Genomic DNA, 18,421 nt, shown 5'->3' on the forward strand with positions numbered 1-18,421 from the left:
TTCTCTGGTCAGATATGTTTTTTCAGACCTTTCATTCAATACAAAACCTGGTTTATCACTGGCAAAAGTGGGTACACACCCAAACACAGTGATCTCTCTTCCTTTCAAACCTCTATCAAACCTCTGAACAAATTATCAGCTCTCAGAAATCAGGAGAAAAGCTCCAGTCAGTTGTTGGAAGGCTGGTGGGGTTCAAGGGATATTGTGGTGGAAGAACTTGAGTTCAAATTTTCTATCAGCTAAAATGATTTCTAGAGTCCCTTTCAACTTTATGAGTCAAGGTTGCCATATTTTTCTTCACATCATAAATGTGAACAAATTGAATAAAAGATGCCACACAATGCAATAGTCGAAAAAAAATATTGCTTCATTTTTTCCCCTCTTCTTTGGAGGGTGGAGAAGAAGTTCCAAGGCGGTTTTGCACACAATACATTTTCTCAGAAGAGACTACTGGAGATTTATGCTGTCTTCTGTAACAGCTTTGTTTCTTTTCCAATACACAGACTGAACAGATGGGAAGCAGACAGGCACACAGGTGACACTTGTCCTCAAGAAAGATTAGACCCCAACTTCAGTATCTGAGATTCTGTCCCTAAAGGAGCAGATTGGGAAGTGAAACTGGCTCTGAAGCAAAACCAAGCTGAGTGGCCCCTGCAGCCCAGCAAGCCAGGTCAGAGGCACCAGCAGTGAGCAATAGCTCACCCATTGCCACCTCCTGCAAACACAAGGGAAAATGCTATGGGGAAACATCATTGCCACTGAATGTCTGAGTCACATGACCCATGAGGCTGAGCTGCTGGGGCTTGGGTCTGCTTGCTCCTGGTCAGCAGCAGCCCCACTGCCTGAAATTTCTCTGTGGGTTAAATGGCCAATCCATCCCTGTCTACCTACTTCTTATCCAACTTATCTAGGCAATTCCAAATTTAGACTGTTTTTCTCTCTTCTGCTCACATCAGTGGCGGGAGGGGGGGGATGTTTCCTTCAGACACCTCCTCCTCCCTTCCACCAGGTGGAATGTGTGGAATAGTCACCAGGACCATATTCACCATAAAATGTTTGGCTATACATAAAACTGTAGAGCCAGAGTGAAACTTGATTTACACAAATGAGGAACATATGGACAGCCATTGGCCATATATTCCTGGTTCATCATGAAACTCAGGCATTTTCGACATGAGGACAGGTTTGTAGAGTTTCCCTGTTGCTGCTGCCAGTACAGCATAGTTAGGACTGCCAAGCCCCCAGTCTGGGCGGGGGTTCCCTTGCCCGGGAGGTTCCCAACCTTCCAGTCCACATTGGGCTGGTGGGGGGAACCTCCCCTTATGTTGTAGGTGCAATGATGTCACCCGGAAGTGGCGTCATTGCACCAGCACCGCTGGCAAATTGCTCTGGGAAGCTGATCTTAATAACATGGAGATCAATTGTAATAGCAGGAGATTTCCAGGTATTACCTAGAGATTGGCAACCCTAACAGCTCTCAAGCTGGTGTAGTTTTCCTGCTGCAGCAAAGTAGGTTTGGGTAAGATTGGAGGAACGTCAGGGAGACCACAGGAGGTGCAGTAATGAATGCGGAAGTAGGAAAATGCTGCTTTGGGGACACAGGAAAAAACCCACTTCCCAATAATTTTAAACCTGGGGTGAATAACTCATGTAGAAATGACAAAGGAAATGTCTGGAGACACAAAACCACTATTTTCCAGATGGTATTTTATATAAAAAAGAAGCAACTCAGAACACTCTTTTACCAGCACGTTTTACAGGAATTTCAGAACATCAAGAGAGTCCTTGAAATATAGAATGAGGCAGAAAATCGTTATTCCTAGCTAGTATACTTTTCTTCTAAATGGGTCCTTTATTCTACTCCACTCTGGTTGATTGATATATGTTCCATTGCTCCCAATCAATGAGCATATAGATTTTCAAACCACTACTCTTTTGAATGTTTTTGTGGTTATTTGCCCACACACCATCACTTTGTTGACACAGAAGAAAAGCAGAGGTCTTTGGAGAGAGAAAGAGATCAGTCTTCTTGAGGGTTTTAATGTGGAAGTATGGTCTCCTGGGGTTTTCACGAAAGAATTTTTCAAATTTAACAGCTAAATACATGTCCACCCCAATCTTTTAAAAGTTAAATAAAGTCTCATTGATTTCAGTAAAACTTATTTTCATGCATAAAACAGTGGCTCACACCTCATGATTTTGAATTAGCTTCCAATGAATGGAGGTCTAGTTTGCCTCAGAATCCATTGATCCTTTCCCTTCACTCTTCTACAGTTCAGATTATTATGTCTTTCCAAGGAAATTGCTATGTAAGTATCAGCCTATGGCAGTGGTTCCTAGCCTGGGGACTGGGAACCCTGGGGGGGTGGGGCATGGAGATATTGTTAGGAATCTGTGAATCTACATGCACACAAAGCATTGCCATTTTGATCTTTTTGCCTTTATGTATTTTTCTTCTGGCACTCAGGCCAGAATCACGGTGAGGTGCACAAACATCCTTGCATGGAGTATCTGAACGGGAACTGGTGTCAAGAATCAGCATGGTCAGGAAGCTGCTAGATGGCCCACCTTGGCCATTCACTCCCAGAAGAAATAGGTTGATGTTGGAGTCCAGGAGGCAGCAGAGCATGGCTCATTCAGGAGTGGCCCAAGATTGTCTGGCACCCTAGGCAAGGCTAACTTCTGGCACCTCACCCTGCACTGATAACATCACCGAGTCATATAGTGGGTGCCCAATTTGGTACCCCAGAAGGCTGGCACCCTAGGCAATCACCTAGTTTGCCTAGTGGCAGGGCCAGCCCTCAGCTCATTCAAGTTCTTACAAACTCCTCTGGCACTGACAAGACATGAGTGAGCCACACTCCACTTATGCTTCTGTGTGTCTCCACGCAGGCTGGCAGGAGAAAGCAGAAGCAGAGCTCTATTCTTTCAAATTCTGGGCTGAAAACAGCCCTCTGCCTCCTGGATGGAATGTGCAGATGCAGATGTACATATGAGGAGGGGATGGCCCACCGGATAAGAACATAAGAATGCAAGAGAAGCCTTGTTGGATCAGGCCACTGATGAACCTCTGCTCCATATTTTTCTACAATCCCCTCTTGAAGCTGGCTACACTTGTAGCCACTACAACCTCCTGTGGCGGTAAATTCCAAATGTTCATCACCCTTTGGGTGAAGAAGTACTTCCTTTTATCCGTTTTAACCTGACTGCTCAGCAATTTCATTGAATGCCCACGAGTTCTTGTATTGTGATAAAGGGAGAAAAGTACCTCTTTCTCTACTTTCTCCATCCCATGCATAATCTTGTAAACCTCTATCATGTCACCCCACAGTCGACATTTCTCCAAGCTAAAGAGCCCCAAGCATTTTAACCTTTCTTCATAGGGAAAGTGTTCCAAACCTTTAATCATTCTAGTTGCCCTTTTCTGGACTTTTTCCAATGCTATAATATTCTTTTTGAGGTGCAGTGACCAGAACTGTACACAGTATTCCAAATGAGACCACACCATCGATTTATACAGGGGCATTATGATACTGGCTGATTTGTTTTTAATTCCCTTCCTAATAATTCCCAGCGTGGTGTTGATCTTTTTTATTGCAATCGCACACTGTCTTGACATTTTCAGTGAGTTATCTACCACGACCCCAAGATCTCTCTCTTGGTCAGTCTCTGCCAGTTCACAACCCATCAACTTGTATTTGTAGCTGGGATTCTTGGCCCCAATGTGCATTACTTTGCACTTGGCCACATTGAACTGCATCTGCCATGTTGACGCCCACTCACCCAGCCTCAACAGATCCCTTTGGAGTGCCTCACAATCCTCTCTGGTTCTCACCACCCTGAACAATTTAGTGTCATCCGCAAACTTGGCCACTTCACTGCTTACTCTCAACTCCAAATCATTTATGAACAAGTTAAAGAGCATGGGACCCAGTATTGAGCCCTGCGGCACCCCACTGCTTACTGTCCTCCACTGTGAAGACTGCCCATTTATACTCACTCTCTGCCTCTTATTAATTAGCCAATTTTTGATCCACAAGAGGACCTGTCCTTTTACTCCATGACTCTCGAGTTTACTAAGGAGCCTTTCTTGAGGAACTTTATCAAAAGCTTTCTGGAAGTCAAGGTAAACAACATCTTTTGGGTCCCCTTTGTCCACATGTTTGTTCACCCCCTCAAAGAACTGTAACAGGTTAGTGGAGCAAGATCTTCGCTTACAGAACCCATGAACATATGAACATATGAAGCTGCCTTATACTGAATCAGACCCTTGGTCCATCAAAGTCAGTATTGTCTTCTCAGACTGGCAGCGGCTCTCCAGGGTCTCAAGCTGAGGTTTTCACACCTATTTGCCTGGACCCTTTTTTGGAGATGCCAGGGATTGAACCTGGGACCTTCTGCTTCCCAAGCAGATGCTCTACCACTGAGCCACCATCCCTCCCCTTAATTTTAACATATGAACATATGAAGCTGCCTTATACTGAATCAGACCCTTGGTCCATCAAAGTCAGTATTGTCTTCTCAGACTGGCAGCAGCTCTCCAGGGTCTCAAGCTGAGGTTTTTCACACCTATTTGCCTGGACCCTTTTTTGGAGATGCCAGGGATTGAACCTGGGACCTTCTGCTTCCCAAGCAGATGCTCTACCACTGAGCCACCGTCCGTCCCCAAGACCCATGCTGAGTCTTCCTCAATAACTTGTGTTCATCAATGTTCCTCAATAACTTGTGTTCATCAATGTGCCTACTCATTCTGTCCTTGATAATGGTTTCTACCAACTTTCCCGGTATTGAAGTCAGACTGACTGGCCTGTAATTTCCTGGATCTCCTCTGGAACCCTTTTTAAAGATGGGGGTGACATTTGCTACCTTCCAGTCTTCCGGAACAGAGACAGATATCAATGAAAGATTACATATTTTTGTCAGAAGATCCACAAGTTCAACTTTGAGTTCTTTCAGAACTCTTGGATGTATGCCATCCGGACCTGGTGACTTATTAGTTTTTAATTCATCAATCAGTTGTAGGACCTCCTCTCTTGTCACCTCAATCTGACTTAGGTCTTTCAACACCCCTCCCAAAATTAGTGGTTCTGGAGCAAGCAAACACTTCTCATCTTCCACAGTGAAGACAAAAGCAAAAAATGCATTCAGCTTCTCAGCCACTTACCTATCCTCCTTCAGTAATCCTTTTACCCCTTGGTCATCCAAGGGCCCCACTGTCTCCCTGGCTGCTTTCCTGCTTCTAATATATTTGAAGAATTTTTTATTTTTGGTCCTTATGTTTTTTGCAATATGCTCCTCATAGTCCCTTTTTGCCTGCCTGATCACAGTCTTGCATTTGATTTGCCACAGCCTGTGTTCCCTTTTATTAATCTCACTTGGACTAGCTTTCCACCACTTAAAGGAGTCCTTACCTTTTACAGCTTCCATTACTTTGTTTGTTAACCATGCAGGCCTTTTCTTATACCTGTTTGTGTCTTTCCTAACTTGTGGTATATATTTTATCTGAGCTTCTAGGATTGAAGTTTTAAATAGCCTCCAAGCTTCCCCAAGGGTTTTGACTGTATTTACCTTTCCTTTCTGTTTCCTCTTCACATGCCTCCTCATCTCAGAGAATTTACTCCTTTTAAAGTTAAAGGTGGTTGTGCTGGTCTTTTGGGGCAACTCCCTATTTATACAAATGGTGAAATCAATAACGTTATGGTCACTGCTCCCAAGCAGTGCAATCACTTTTACATCTCTCACCACTTACATCTCTCACTCTAAAAACTCTCAGTCTCTTACATCTCTCAGTCACTTACATCTCTCACTCTAGAAACTCAATCTCTTTCTCTCGACCTGAACATGTATTGACCCAATCAATATGTGGGTAGTTAAAATCACCTATTACAACACAGTTTTTACGTTTGGCCACTATCTTTAATCCTTCCATCGTATTATAATCGTCCTCTATCTTTTGATTTGGTGGGCGATAACAAACTCCCATAGTTAAATTTCCTTTTGGGCTTTTTCTTTCGACCCAAAGCATTTCTAGAAGGGAATCTAATTCTCTGACCTCAGTCTTACTGGACTGTATACCCTCTCTGACATACAGAGCCACGCCACCTCCAACTCTTCCCTCCCTATCCTTCCGATATAACTCATATCCAGGAATCTCACTGATTCTCCTCATTCCACCAAGTTTCTGAAATTCCCACAATGTCTATGTTTCCCCCCAACACTAAACATTCCAACTCACCAATTTTACTTCAAACACTTCTAGCATTTGTATACAGACATCTATAATTTCCCAGGCAAGTTAGGCCCACAACCTTCCTCCTGCTGCCTCAAGACTTTGACAGACACTCCATACTGTTTGTCACCATCTCAGTGGACAACTCTGATCTGTTACCCGGTAGAAAAGTAACAGCTAACCCTTCATCTCTTTGAGATGAGTCCTCCCAAACCAGAGACATTTCATCTCCTGTCGGTTTCCCCCCAAGATTTAGTTTAAAAACTGCTCTGCCACCTTTTTGATTTTAAGCGCCAGCAGCCTGGTTCCATCTGGGGACAAGTGGAGACTGTCTCTTTTGTACAGCTCCCACTTGCTCCAGAAAGCATCCCAGTGCCTAACAAATTTAAACTCTTCCTCCCTACACCATTGTCTCATCCACACATTGAGACTTCTAATTTGTGCCTGTCTCTCCAGCCCTGCACATGGAACACGTAGCACTTCCGAGAAGGCTACCTTGGAGGTCCTGGCCTTAAGTCTCCTGCTTAGCAGCCTAAATTTTTCCTCCAGGACCTCACGACTGCATTTCCCCACATTGTTGGTTCCAACATGCACCACGATCACTGGCTCCTCCCCAGCACTGTCTATCAGCCTATCTACAACACATGTAATGTCCGCTACCCGCATCAGGCAGGCAAGTCACCATACGGTCATTATGTGGTTTTGCCACCCAGCTGTCTACTTGTCTAAGGATTGAATCACCAACTACCAAGACCCCCCCCCCCTTTCCCTGCCCAGGGATGGTTCCTTGGCACGAAAGGATACCCGCTCACCAACTGAAGAAGAGGTCCCTTCTGAGGGCACATTCCCCTTATCCTCAGCATGGCGCCCTGTTCCCTCTCGACCTTCATGCTCCCTGGCAGCAATGGGGCTGCCACGTTCAGAGTGGGGCTCATCTAATACATCCCCAAGAGTCTTCTCCGAGTGCCTGATTGTCTCTGCTTCTCCAGGTCAGTCACCTTGGCCTCAAGGGTACGAACTCGTACCCAGGAGCTCCTTGCATTGAGCACACACCCAAGACTTCTGTCCTGTGGGCAGACAGTCATACATTTGACACTCAGTGCAAAACATTGCTGGCATTCTACCTTCATGATAGCTTTTTTAAAATATACAGTCCCCTTTTAAATCCTGTTGTTTATGTGGCTCTCCTTCTAGAGGGTCTACTTACCTTATTGGGAACACAAGGAAAATAGGGATCTGGGTTCCTGGTCCTTACACAGCCCCCAGGCTAAGAGCCCTTTAGCTCTCACACTTCGGCTCGTGCCTCTGGCAAAGCGCAACTTAATAATGCAAAGAGGGTGGGGCCTCAGTCTGCCCCAGGAACACAGCTATTCCTAATCAATCAGCAACAATCACCTTCAGCCCACTCAAACCAAACAAACAGCAGTTCCCCAGCAACCACAAACTCAGAATTTTCAGCAATCACACAGTCACACAAACTCAGAAATTCTCAGCAACTTCCCCAGTTGTTTAGAAAACCAAACTTCACCTAGCATTTCTTATCTGCTCTCTCTCAGAGCTCTCTGAAATGTGCTCAGCCTCTGGCAAGGCACACTTTAATAAAGACATTCTGCCAAGCGCCAACTGCAGCCAGCAGCTCCGTTCTTGATTGGTTCATAGCCATACAGCAGCAATTACAATTCATTTCAGTGTTAAAAAGTCTGGCCTGGTGTTGCAAGCAACATGTAGAGACTTACATAATGCACAATTTTTGGAAAACATTGAACATCATTCCTTTTATTTTCCTGAGTGGCGATTACAGTAGTTAGGTTCGGACTAATTTGACTTTAAGTCTCTACATGTTGGGCTGATTGTACTGCCTCACTATAGGTAATCCGCCTTGAGTCCCCATGAGAAAGACAAACTATATTTTTAAAAAGCAAATAAATACTCCTGCATAACAGACAGAAATCCACCCAGCGCACACTCTCAAAGCCAATGAATCTCCACGCTGGGTGGGAGGACCAATTTGAAATAGTTTAAATGCTATTCAAATATAATAATAAGAGAAGGCAGAGCAAACAACGACAACCCCGTAACACGTTAAGATTTATTGCGGTCTGCGGACCCCTCGAGAGCTTTTAAGGAATTTAGCTAGGGTTCCAGCTCCTTGCAGAAAAACCTCATCCGCCTCTAGAGGGCGCGATCAAACAGTTTTAGAAGCCCGCCGAGTTGGACGGCTGCGGTCGCAGTCGCTAGAAATTAAGTCCCAATATGCAGCTGGGGATGGACACAAGTCTCCAAACGCCTGAGATGCACCGTGCTCTTTTTGATGCCTTTTCGACTGAGTGGGAGACTCTGTTAATATAAACATATGCCTTTTACAAAATTGATTTGAGTGGGATCGAAATTGATTTAGAACCCCACGGTGCCTCTTTAAATTAACCTGCTGAAATTGCAACCGCCGCTTGCTGCGAAGGACCTGATCTTTTGACTGCTGAAGACGGGATGCGAAAAAAACCGGATTAAAACCTCTAAGCCCCGCCCATTGGTATCTTAAAGGCTCAATGTAAAATCACGGTCGGAAGGATTCGTGGGTTGTTTTTGCTACCTCACGGTCCGGAGCAACATCTGGACTGGAATGGTGAACGCTGGCTTCTATAGGCTAATTTTGATAAGGCATCTCAGTTCCGGGGGGAGGGGGGGCGTGGGCGTGCGCAATCGAAGGGTTCCCGCTTGTCTGTCATAGGTGCATGCATCCTAGCAGCAGCAGATTAAGGCAGCGGTAGCACCAGCAATTATTTGCTATGAAGATTCTGTCTCTCTGATGTATCCCAGCAGACCATGGGAGGGATCATGCCTGCAGCTATGGAGCCAGCCTTGGTTTCTTCTGTTTCTCTCTTCTTGCTTTGGCTGAGGCCGTTTCCAGCTCAGGCGTGGGGAGGGAGAGGTAAGTTGCAGAGGGGCAAAACGTGGAATTTATCTGACTTTAGCAACTGAGATGTAAAGGACTGGAAATACTGGTAATGCAGCATGTTTACCTGTGTATTTTGGAGTGTGAGATGTTATTGAAGCATAATTAGCATCTTCTGCTGTGGGAAGGTTTTGGTGTCTCTGTTAAGATAATTTTTCTTTGAGGGAGCCAAATGCTTGATAGTGTATTTGGGAACAACAGGTATAGGATGCACCTAGAGGAAAGGGGTCAAAACTTGCCTCTCTCTGGCCTCTTTGGTTCCTGGATTCGATGCAATTTGTTTGTGAAAGGGCGTGCAACAGGTATGCCCTAGAGAGTGATGCAGAAATAGAAATGCCATTTTCCCTCCATGTCCCTTTGTAACATGCTAAACACTGTAACCTCAGGACTGAGGTAGTGGATGGTAACTGTGGTTAAAAGTGCAGCTCTAGAAATGAGTAAAATGCAGAAGCCTTTAATTGTAGGTGCCTTGTAGCATCCTCTTAATCATTTGCTCCTTATAATGAGTTAGAGAGCAGGAGAGGGTTTCAGTTCCTAAAATTAGATGTTCTGGGATTCAGGGTATGCCCTGGAAACCTTCCTCCATAGTCTTAAAAAAATGCATGTTTATATTCTGCCTTTTTCTACCAATGAACTCAAGGTAAGCATGATGAACATATATGTCAATGCCTTTTCTGGGTTTGGCCACTGGTCTATCAAGGTCACTATAGTCTGCTCTAGTCTTAGGATTTTGGGGGAGATGCTTGCAACTGAACCTGGAATATTCCATATGCCAGCCAGATGTTCGGTCACTGAGCCATGACCCAAGATGGGATTCTTATCTAGGCATAGAGCAAATCTGTAACTGCTTGGCTTCAGCAAAGTTGTTGGGCCATGTGCTTTCCAACCAAGTGTGTGAGCAGCCTTTGGTCACCCAGTGGTGAGGGAAAGACATTCTGCACATGCTCTTTTCACTATTTGCATTTTTTTGGCCCGAGGCTGGTACTAAAAACAAATTCCAAGTCTGGGTCCTGCCTCTCAGGTAAAGGCCTTACTGGACCATGCTGGAGATCTGGCAAGAGTATCCTAATCTACGTTTGACTCCCTTTCATAGTTATCAGCAGAAAGTTTTTGCTGGAAAAAGAAAGTCCCAATTGCTACACTTCAGTGGCTAACTGAACAGAAGCTTCTTCTGACAGAGGTTCTGTTATGTTCAGACGAAAACAGGGCTCAGATGCTCAGGGCACCAGCAGGACCTTATTGAAGTTAAATCATTGCAGTTTTCTCATGAAGTAGTCACACATTTGCTTCCGCAACTAGAACAGACCTTTAGTGATTGGGCACAGGATCATAAATGCACTCTTTATAATACTACCTTATCCTTGGGGGGGGGGGGAGAAAAATAATAATTGGCAGAATATGAGCAAATTCCATACATTGGGGGGAGGAAGCTTTATTATAACAAGTTCAAGAGTAACATCACACTGTCCATGTGCTTCAGGTAGAGGAGCCAGTGTGGTCTGTCAGAGAGACCCCTGGATTTGGCTATGGGAAACAGTTCAGATTCTCTACTCAGACGGAAGCTAGCTTTAAGGCAAGTCACTGTTTCTCAATCTAGTGGCTGTTTCACTGGGCTGCTATGGGCAGAGAGAAGTGTGCATCTCATTTTGTAGTGTGCTAGAAAAATTGTGCAGGCACACATTGATATATATTACTAAAAAGATACTGTCCTGCAGCCAGCAAGCTCTAGGAACAACACAAGTATTGTTTTCACACAGGTTTCTAGTCCTGATGGTAATACAGAAGGATAGGGTGTAGACAAACTTGGGGCTTGTTTGCTATGTTCTTTTGGTACTGCTGAACAAGTTGCCCAGTAACTTAGCTAAAGAGTTCCATGTGAGGGCATCCGAGTCTTTTGGTTAGTGTGTTGTACTCAGGCATGAAATTCTTGGGCCAGTTGCTATGTTTCAGCCTAACTTTCAGGGTTGTAAGGATTAAATGGGGAGTAGGATGAGATGGGGGAGAAAGGACACTTGGAGGGTGGATGTTTTATTATACAGAATTGAGAATTTCAATAGTTTCCCCTCCCTGCAGTTTTTTAATCTTGTGGTCTCACAAGACGAAAAAAATCCCCTTCTGAAGTGATGCCCTCCCAATGGCATCAACAGGGTATACTACTGAATAATACAAAGCCAGATAGATTAAGCAAGTAAAATGTTAACTTTTCTCTTTGTTAAACATCACCCACAGGTATCACCCAGTATGATTTATTGGGAAGATTCTTTGCTCTCATACATAGATAGATAGATAAATAGATAGATAAATTTATTGTCATTGTTCTCAAGAAAATGAGAGCAACGAAATGAGGTGCTCTTCCACAAACATACCAACACATCAACACCCACAAAAGGACATATACATAGACCATTTAAATGCATCTAAAAACACATAACCATAGAAATCCTTTACCAGCTACTGTATCTCTCCAAATGAAATTGGCCAATTGCTATGCCTAGAAGACAAAATCACAACTGCATGAAAATAAAATTGCTTCCCCCATAGTATATTTATCATTTATTGATTTAGACTTATACCCTGCCCCTCCCCTGGGTCAAGGGGCTTGGAGCAGCTCACAACATTCCATAAAACTGTCTACAAATAGAGAGAAAACATAATTACAAAACATTAAATTACAATCCATAAAATAGGCATCCTAAACAGGCATCAGAATAGAACATGAATATTTGGCACCCAACTACCAACATCTGAAAGATTATCCAGTCCATGTTCTCACTATTTTTTTTTACAAGACATACTTTTTTTTCTTTACAAAGTCTTCTATGAATGCTTATTTACATACATGGTTCTAACTTATGTCTCAGTGTTTCTTTATTTTGGCAAGCCAAGACTGAATGTTTCCACATTGACAAGATGGTTTTAATGGCTGCACACTTGGGGGCGGGGGGTGGGGCGGGGATGACTATTCTACTTTGGACAGAAAGACAACTGGTGATTTCCACTGAGAAGGGATCCAGAGCACTTAAAGACCCTGATGGCTAAATAGATCATGTTAATGGCTTTTGAACTGCTTTTCTCCAATGACCTTTATAAGTTGATACTGGGGCTTTGAGCAGCTTCTTATGTTTTCCCAGAGACGAAGAACGAAGTGCACTTCCAGGTGCACCATGAAATCACAGTACCTCAGTGGAGAGCAGAAGGGGGCACTGGCAATGACAAGGTAGGTTGCCTAACTGCAATGACAGGAACAATGTTTCTTCTCCCTTTCAGATAAATGTCATCCTCATCTGATCAGTGGTAGAAATGGTTTACCAATTGGTAATTTAAGAACCTTTTAAAATTCTGCTCAAAATGGATTCTCTTAAGGTCAAACCTGAGCCATCCACATTTGGGGCTGCTGTCCCAGTCCCCATGCTGGGGCGGGGGTGATTGCTGTGTCACCACTGCTGCTGCAGCCACAGCAGCAATGCCAGAAGTGAGAAGGAGGGAGGGAGAATGGGGGCCCTTGATTGCTGTGTGGCTGCCCCTGCATGCCCTCTCTGTCACTACAGTAGCAGCTTCAGACATGGGTAGACATGCTAAGCACCATGCAGCTGCCCTGTCTCTTGAAAGCAGTGACTAGCTTGGCACTTACCAGCCCTGGCCAGTGCCCCCTCTCCCTCCATATCCTAGTCCTGCCTTGTTTCTGGTAGAGAGGACCCTTGCCTCCTCAGCCAGCTGCTCTCCTGTCTGGCCGGCTAGTACACCAGGCTGCAGCTGCATGGGAAGAAGGCTGCAGACCTGTGAGTGTGCCACATGTTCCTTTTGCCCACAGTCCATGCAGCACCTGGCCTCACACTGTGCCACTTCACCCACATTGTAGCAGCAAACAACTCACAGGTGATTTAGAGGCCTAATAGTGAGAATAAAGGGGTTCTAGGGGGCCCTATCCTTGACCTTTGCCCACTAAGTCCACCCCTATGAAATGCCTCTGGTTATAGGATTCAAGGACTGTGGGAAAGGCAGTGCATATGTAAGTGCTGTCATGTCACAGCTGACTTATGGCAGCCCCAGCAAGAGGTTTTCAAGGCAAGTGAGAAGCAAACGTGGTTTGCGATTGCCTTCCTCTGCAGAGTCTTCCTTGGTGGTCCCCCATCCAAGTATTGACCCTGCTTAGCTTCTGAGATCTGACAAGATCAGGCTGTTCCATCCCATTCTGCATAGGTGGGACTATTTAATAATAATAAGAATATGTTAAATGAGAGAAGAGAGTACACAGAAATAGCAAAATTGAGCTTGGTTCTATTAAAAAGCACCTTGGTTTGTTTATAAACACTCCTAACAGGGACTCAAGGTGGATTAGTCATAGTGAGGCAGTACACTCCAAACATTATCATGAAAATTCAACATTATTAGTGTCACAATATATTTCTGCTAAAGAAAACACACACACACACAATGACACAATAAGTCACAGAGCTAGATTAAGCCCACTGAGGAGAAAATATTTGATGACTTAATGCTGTCAAAGATTACTTCTGAAGAGTGTCTTTTTCTAGTATAACTGTGATGAAAATTTTACCCATCCTTAAAGAACTTAAAAGTAATAATCTCCTACCTTTAGTGGACAGTTCCTCACATTTTCTCCCCTTGCTTCAGCAGTTTACTACTAGACCATAAACCATGTTTTGTTATTGTACAGTTAACAATAGCACTTTAAGTTCCGCAGGGCCTGCAAGACCGCCCTTTTTAGACAAGCTTATAACGATATCGACTGCTGAGTTGCTAGGAACAAAGAACTGCCATCTTTAATATTACCTTAACTGGCAGAATCAGCGCCAGAACAGTTTTATTGCTGCCAGATATATATATAATATAACTAAATTATGTATTTTTAACTTAATTAACTGGTTTTTATATGTTTAATTTTAATTGTTAAATCTAATGTTTTATCATTTATGTTAATGTATGAATTGTTGTGAGCCGCCCTGAGCCGCCTAGGCGGGGAGGGCGGGGTAGAAATAAAATCTATTATTATTATTATTATTATTATTATTATTATTAAGTGTTGTATAACCCTTACCTTATTAAAATTCTTCCAGCTCTCTGAGGTAGGCTATTAGCATTCGTCTTGTGCAGAGAGGTATGGTTATGTGATTTGTGCAAAGCTACCAAGTGACTTCTTGGACAAACTGGGATTTGAACTCAAGTCTTCCAAACCTGCTTCTAGAACAAAGTTTGAGTTTGGCAGCTTTAAGATCAACAAAGTGTAATTCTTGGTATAAGCGTTCATGTGCATGCACACTTCTTCAGATGCATCTTAAAGGTGATAGTGGACTCGAACTTTGTTCTGTTACTTCAGACCAACATGGCTGCCCACCTGAATCAAAACTGCTTCCAGCATGCCTCCTGGTAGACCATGCTAGATCTTGAGAACATGTGAGGTTGATCGACACAGTTAGTTCCACGAGCACCTATGGCCCCTTCTTTATTATTCACAAGGCTGCAGTAACATGAGGACATGCTATTGTTAATTACTTTGCAGTTATAAGAAGTGTTACACCTTTCTAAATCCATTAACTTCACTGGGATTAGAATGGCACACTTATTAGATTTACGGAATATGTCTGTACACAGAAACCACAGTTCTTGGGATTGCAGCAGCTGGAGGGAAATCCAGCTAACTGTCATTGTATTGAATTTGTGGGAGTAGTAGTAGAAGAGATTGGATTTATACCTCTGCCCTGTGGCGCAGAGTGTTAAAGCTGCAGTACTGCAGTCCTAAGCTCTGCTCACGACCTGAGTTCGATCCCCGGCAGAACCTGGGTTTTCAGGTAGCCAGCTCGAGGTTAACTCAGCCTTCCATCCTTCTGAGGTCGGTAAAATGAGTACCCAGCTTGCTGGTGGTGGGGGGGGGGGGGAAGCGTAGATGACTGAGGAAGGCAATGGCAAACCGCCCCGTAAAAAGTCTGCCGTGAAAACATTGTGAAAGCAATGTCACCCCAGATTTGGAAACAACTGGTCCTTGCACAAGGGGACCTTTCCTTTCCTTCACTCAGTCTCAGAGCAGTTTACAGTCTCCTTTCCCTTCCTCTCCCCACAATAGACATCCTGTGAGGTTGGTGGGGCTGAGAGAGCTCTTTTAAGAACTGCACTTAAGAGAACAGCTCTGCTGAGAACTGTGGCTGACCCAAGGTCACCCAGCAGCTGCATGTGGAGTAGTGGAGAATCAAACCCGGCTCTCCCAGATTAGAGTCCATGCATTTAACCACTACATCAAACTGGCTCTCAGGAGGATGATGAGCAGCTGCACCTTTTGGCAGCTGGTAGCTGACGATCCTGAGCTACTACAGCCCATGGCTCTATGCCACCTTCAGATTGTTGGCTTTGAGATGTGGGGGTGAATGGGGCAAGGGGCTTCCCTCTAGTCCATGCGCCTCCCTTAAAAAAGGATGGATTCATCTTCCTGCAAACAATCCTGTTGCCCTCTCTTAGTTTATTTATTTATTTTAGCTAATTTTTTAAAATGGTCCTTGCTGTGGCCTCATGGTTACTGCTGGCTGGCAAAACTGGGACGGAATTCCATCCAGGGTTTCAATTGGCTAAGGACTTGCATGTGGGGGGGGGGGGGGGCAGATTTACCAATCTCATAGCAAAAAAAAATTATCTGTCTTTATAAAGCATACTGCTAAATATTCATTTCTTGTTACAGTTGGCTGGCTGATGTTTAAGCATTGGGCTGGGTAACAGGGTTATGTAGAGGTGGTCTCCCTGCATGATCCAAAAAAAGGGGGAGTCCCCTAGGGACTCAGTGGTGAGGGGCATGGTGGCCATCTCTGGTGCCAGCATGCTGACCATACTCCCAAGAGGCTGGGGACAGGCATGAATAATGGTTCTCTTTGACTGGTTACCTCCAACAGGCAGGTTGGGGAAATTCACTGCCAGCAGTTGCTGCACAAAGATCTGAGGAATGTGTACTCAGTCTGATTTCCCCACTTTGGTGTTTTTGTGTTATTCTTCTCTTCTTCCCTCCTGGCTGGTCTCCCCTCCAGGTGCAAGTACAGCTGTCTACTTACATACAGCCCATGTCCCAGCAATGATGTGGTTGCAGAGCCTGTAGGCTAATCTGGTAGCAGCTCCAGTTTCCAAGGCAATTTGGAGCATTTTTCTAGCCCTGCAACATGGTTATTCCTTACAGTGTCACGTGTGGAACTGTCTGAGGAGATAATAGAGATGACCTTCTGTTTTTGCTCTCCCTTTGTGTGTAAACACTAGATACGTGGAAAGCAAGTGCAATTTGTCTCTATTGCTCTGTGTGTGGCCATGCACACGTGCTTTTGATCAAAGGCACAGAAAGGAGCCAGATTTTAGGTTCCATCCACTAACAATCCCTTGCAAAGTTAATAGAAAAGATGTGATGGGTCTCACATTAGATTCTGAAAGATAGAACTATTTCACTTTTCTTTTATAAGTCAGAGGGAGGTTAAAAAGTCTGCTCAACAAGAAAAGATCTAACAGGAAATTGAACACATCTCTTGGGTCTCAGAATCCCCAACTGAAATGGTACGGGGGAATGATCAATTCATTTGAAATTGGGCATAGACACACACACAGGACCTCTGCCATTATATTTAGTTAATGATCATTACCTGTTAACAGCAAGAGAATGTTTCCCTGTATAAGTGCTAACAGCTTTTTCATGGAGGGATACCATGAAGAGAGTTCAACTGTGGTTGAAGTTTGCATTTTGTGGTTCACTTGCTACTTGTGTCTGGAAACTGTTTAAGGAACAGAAGTGAATAGTTCAAATCCCTGCTTGATCATGAAACTCACTGGGTGACCTTGGGCCAGGCAACTTTTCTCAACTTAGCTTACCTCAAAGGTTGTTGTGAAGGTAAAATAGAGGAGGAGAGGACCATATTCACTTTCTTGAGTGCCTTGAAGGAAGCTTGATATAAAGATGTAGATATACATAATGGGGCTTCCTTGTGTATTATTACATTGAATATGGGAATATATGTTAATATTAGTTCAATTGTGGCCAGTGGGAACTGGCAGCAGTAAGTAAGGATGGGTGTTGAAATGAGGAAATGACTTGTTTGTTGTCTTGGCTTTGTACTCTGACTTTAACATAACCTGCTAGGTCAAAGCTGTCAGTCACTAATTTATAGTGGGCAAGCATCAAGAATTGTTCTGATCAGTCAACTTTCTTTTCTGAAAGAACATCTTATTACATCAGTAGATGTAACAAGGTGACTGTTTATCCAGTTTTAGAACCTGCTTCCAGTAACTACCACAATTTGGGTCTGGTTGCGTAGTGTTGATCTGGGTGGCCCAATTGCATGGTGGGGAACCCTCATGGATTTGCAGGGGGAATCTCACTTCCCCGTATTTCCCTCCTCATATTATTAGTTTCCCTCTTCCTGACAGCCTTCATATCCTCACCCTTCATTTCTTCCTTTTTCTCCTACCCAACCACCAGGCAAACTACCTTTTATCTCTCCTCCCCCACCCCCTGCATCTTTAGCTATATTTACTATATATTCACTTCATTTATACGCTACCTTTCTCCAGCTTTCATCATTTTCCTCCATATTGTCTCCACAACAACCCTGTGAGCTAGATTAGGCTGAGAGAGTGTAACTGGTCTAAGGTTACCCAGCAAGCTTCCATGGCAGAGTAGGGATTCAAACCTGGGTTCACCAGATTGTAGTCTGAAATTCTAGCTATTATGCCACATTGGTGTCTGTGGAGTAGTTGTTGAACAGTATCAAGCAGCCGCATCTGAATGAGTCATGTCAATTGTGTGGCTGCTGGTGGGTCTGGTCCTGCCGAATCTTTATTCTAAGGCGAAAACAGTTCCAGAAAGGGCTCTGCCCTGCTGTCTTTTACTGATAGAAATGACGATTTGAAGGCTGGTCTTCTGCTCCTCCTCTGCTTGCCCACATCCAATATTGCCACCTCAGCACCTGCTTGGGGGGGGCAGTGCCAACTTCCATGCCACTGCCCCTATCTGCCTCCAGTTTGGGTGCCTTGGCATGGGAGAAGCATTGCCACCTCACCACAGGGGAAGGATAGTGGGTCCCATGCCTTCTCTTCCATCTCTCCTCAGTTTTGCTGCCTTATCTGCTGAGGTGGTTGGAGAGCTGCAGAATCTGCACATTCTCTCCTACCCTCCTCCTCTTCCTTGTGTGATCCCTGCTTCTGAAGAGCAAGTTGTGTTTGCTAGCACAGACAACTGTTCTGTACTTGTGTTTTTTTGT

General features: G+C 44.3%; 1 protein-coding gene across 1 annotated transcript in view; it reads left to right on the plus strand.

Moving 5' to 3' along the window:
- Positions 1–8,791: 8,791 nt before the first annotated feature.
- The window catches only part of ADAM19 (ADAM metallopeptidase domain 19), a 90,226-nt gene continuing 80,596 nt past the window's right edge, over positions 8,792–18,421 (plus strand). The window contains exons 1-2 of the mRNA XM_060240243.1: positions 8,792–9,158; positions 12,314–12,399. Of these exons, the coding sequence (XP_060096226.1) occupies positions 9,053–9,158; positions 12,314–12,399 (192 nt within the window). The 5' untranslated portion in view covers positions 8,792–9,052. The remainder of the gene's footprint in view (positions 9,159–12,313; positions 12,400–18,421) is intronic.

The sequence above is a fragment of the Heteronotia binoei genome, chromosome 5 (genome assembly GCF_032191835.1).
Source record: "Heteronotia binoei isolate CCM8104 ecotype False Entrance Well chromosome 5, APGP_CSIRO_Hbin_v1, whole genome shotgun sequence".
In the NCBI taxonomy this organism is placed as follows: Eukaryota; Metazoa; Chordata; class Lepidosauria; order Squamata; family Gekkonidae; genus Heteronotia; species Heteronotia binoei.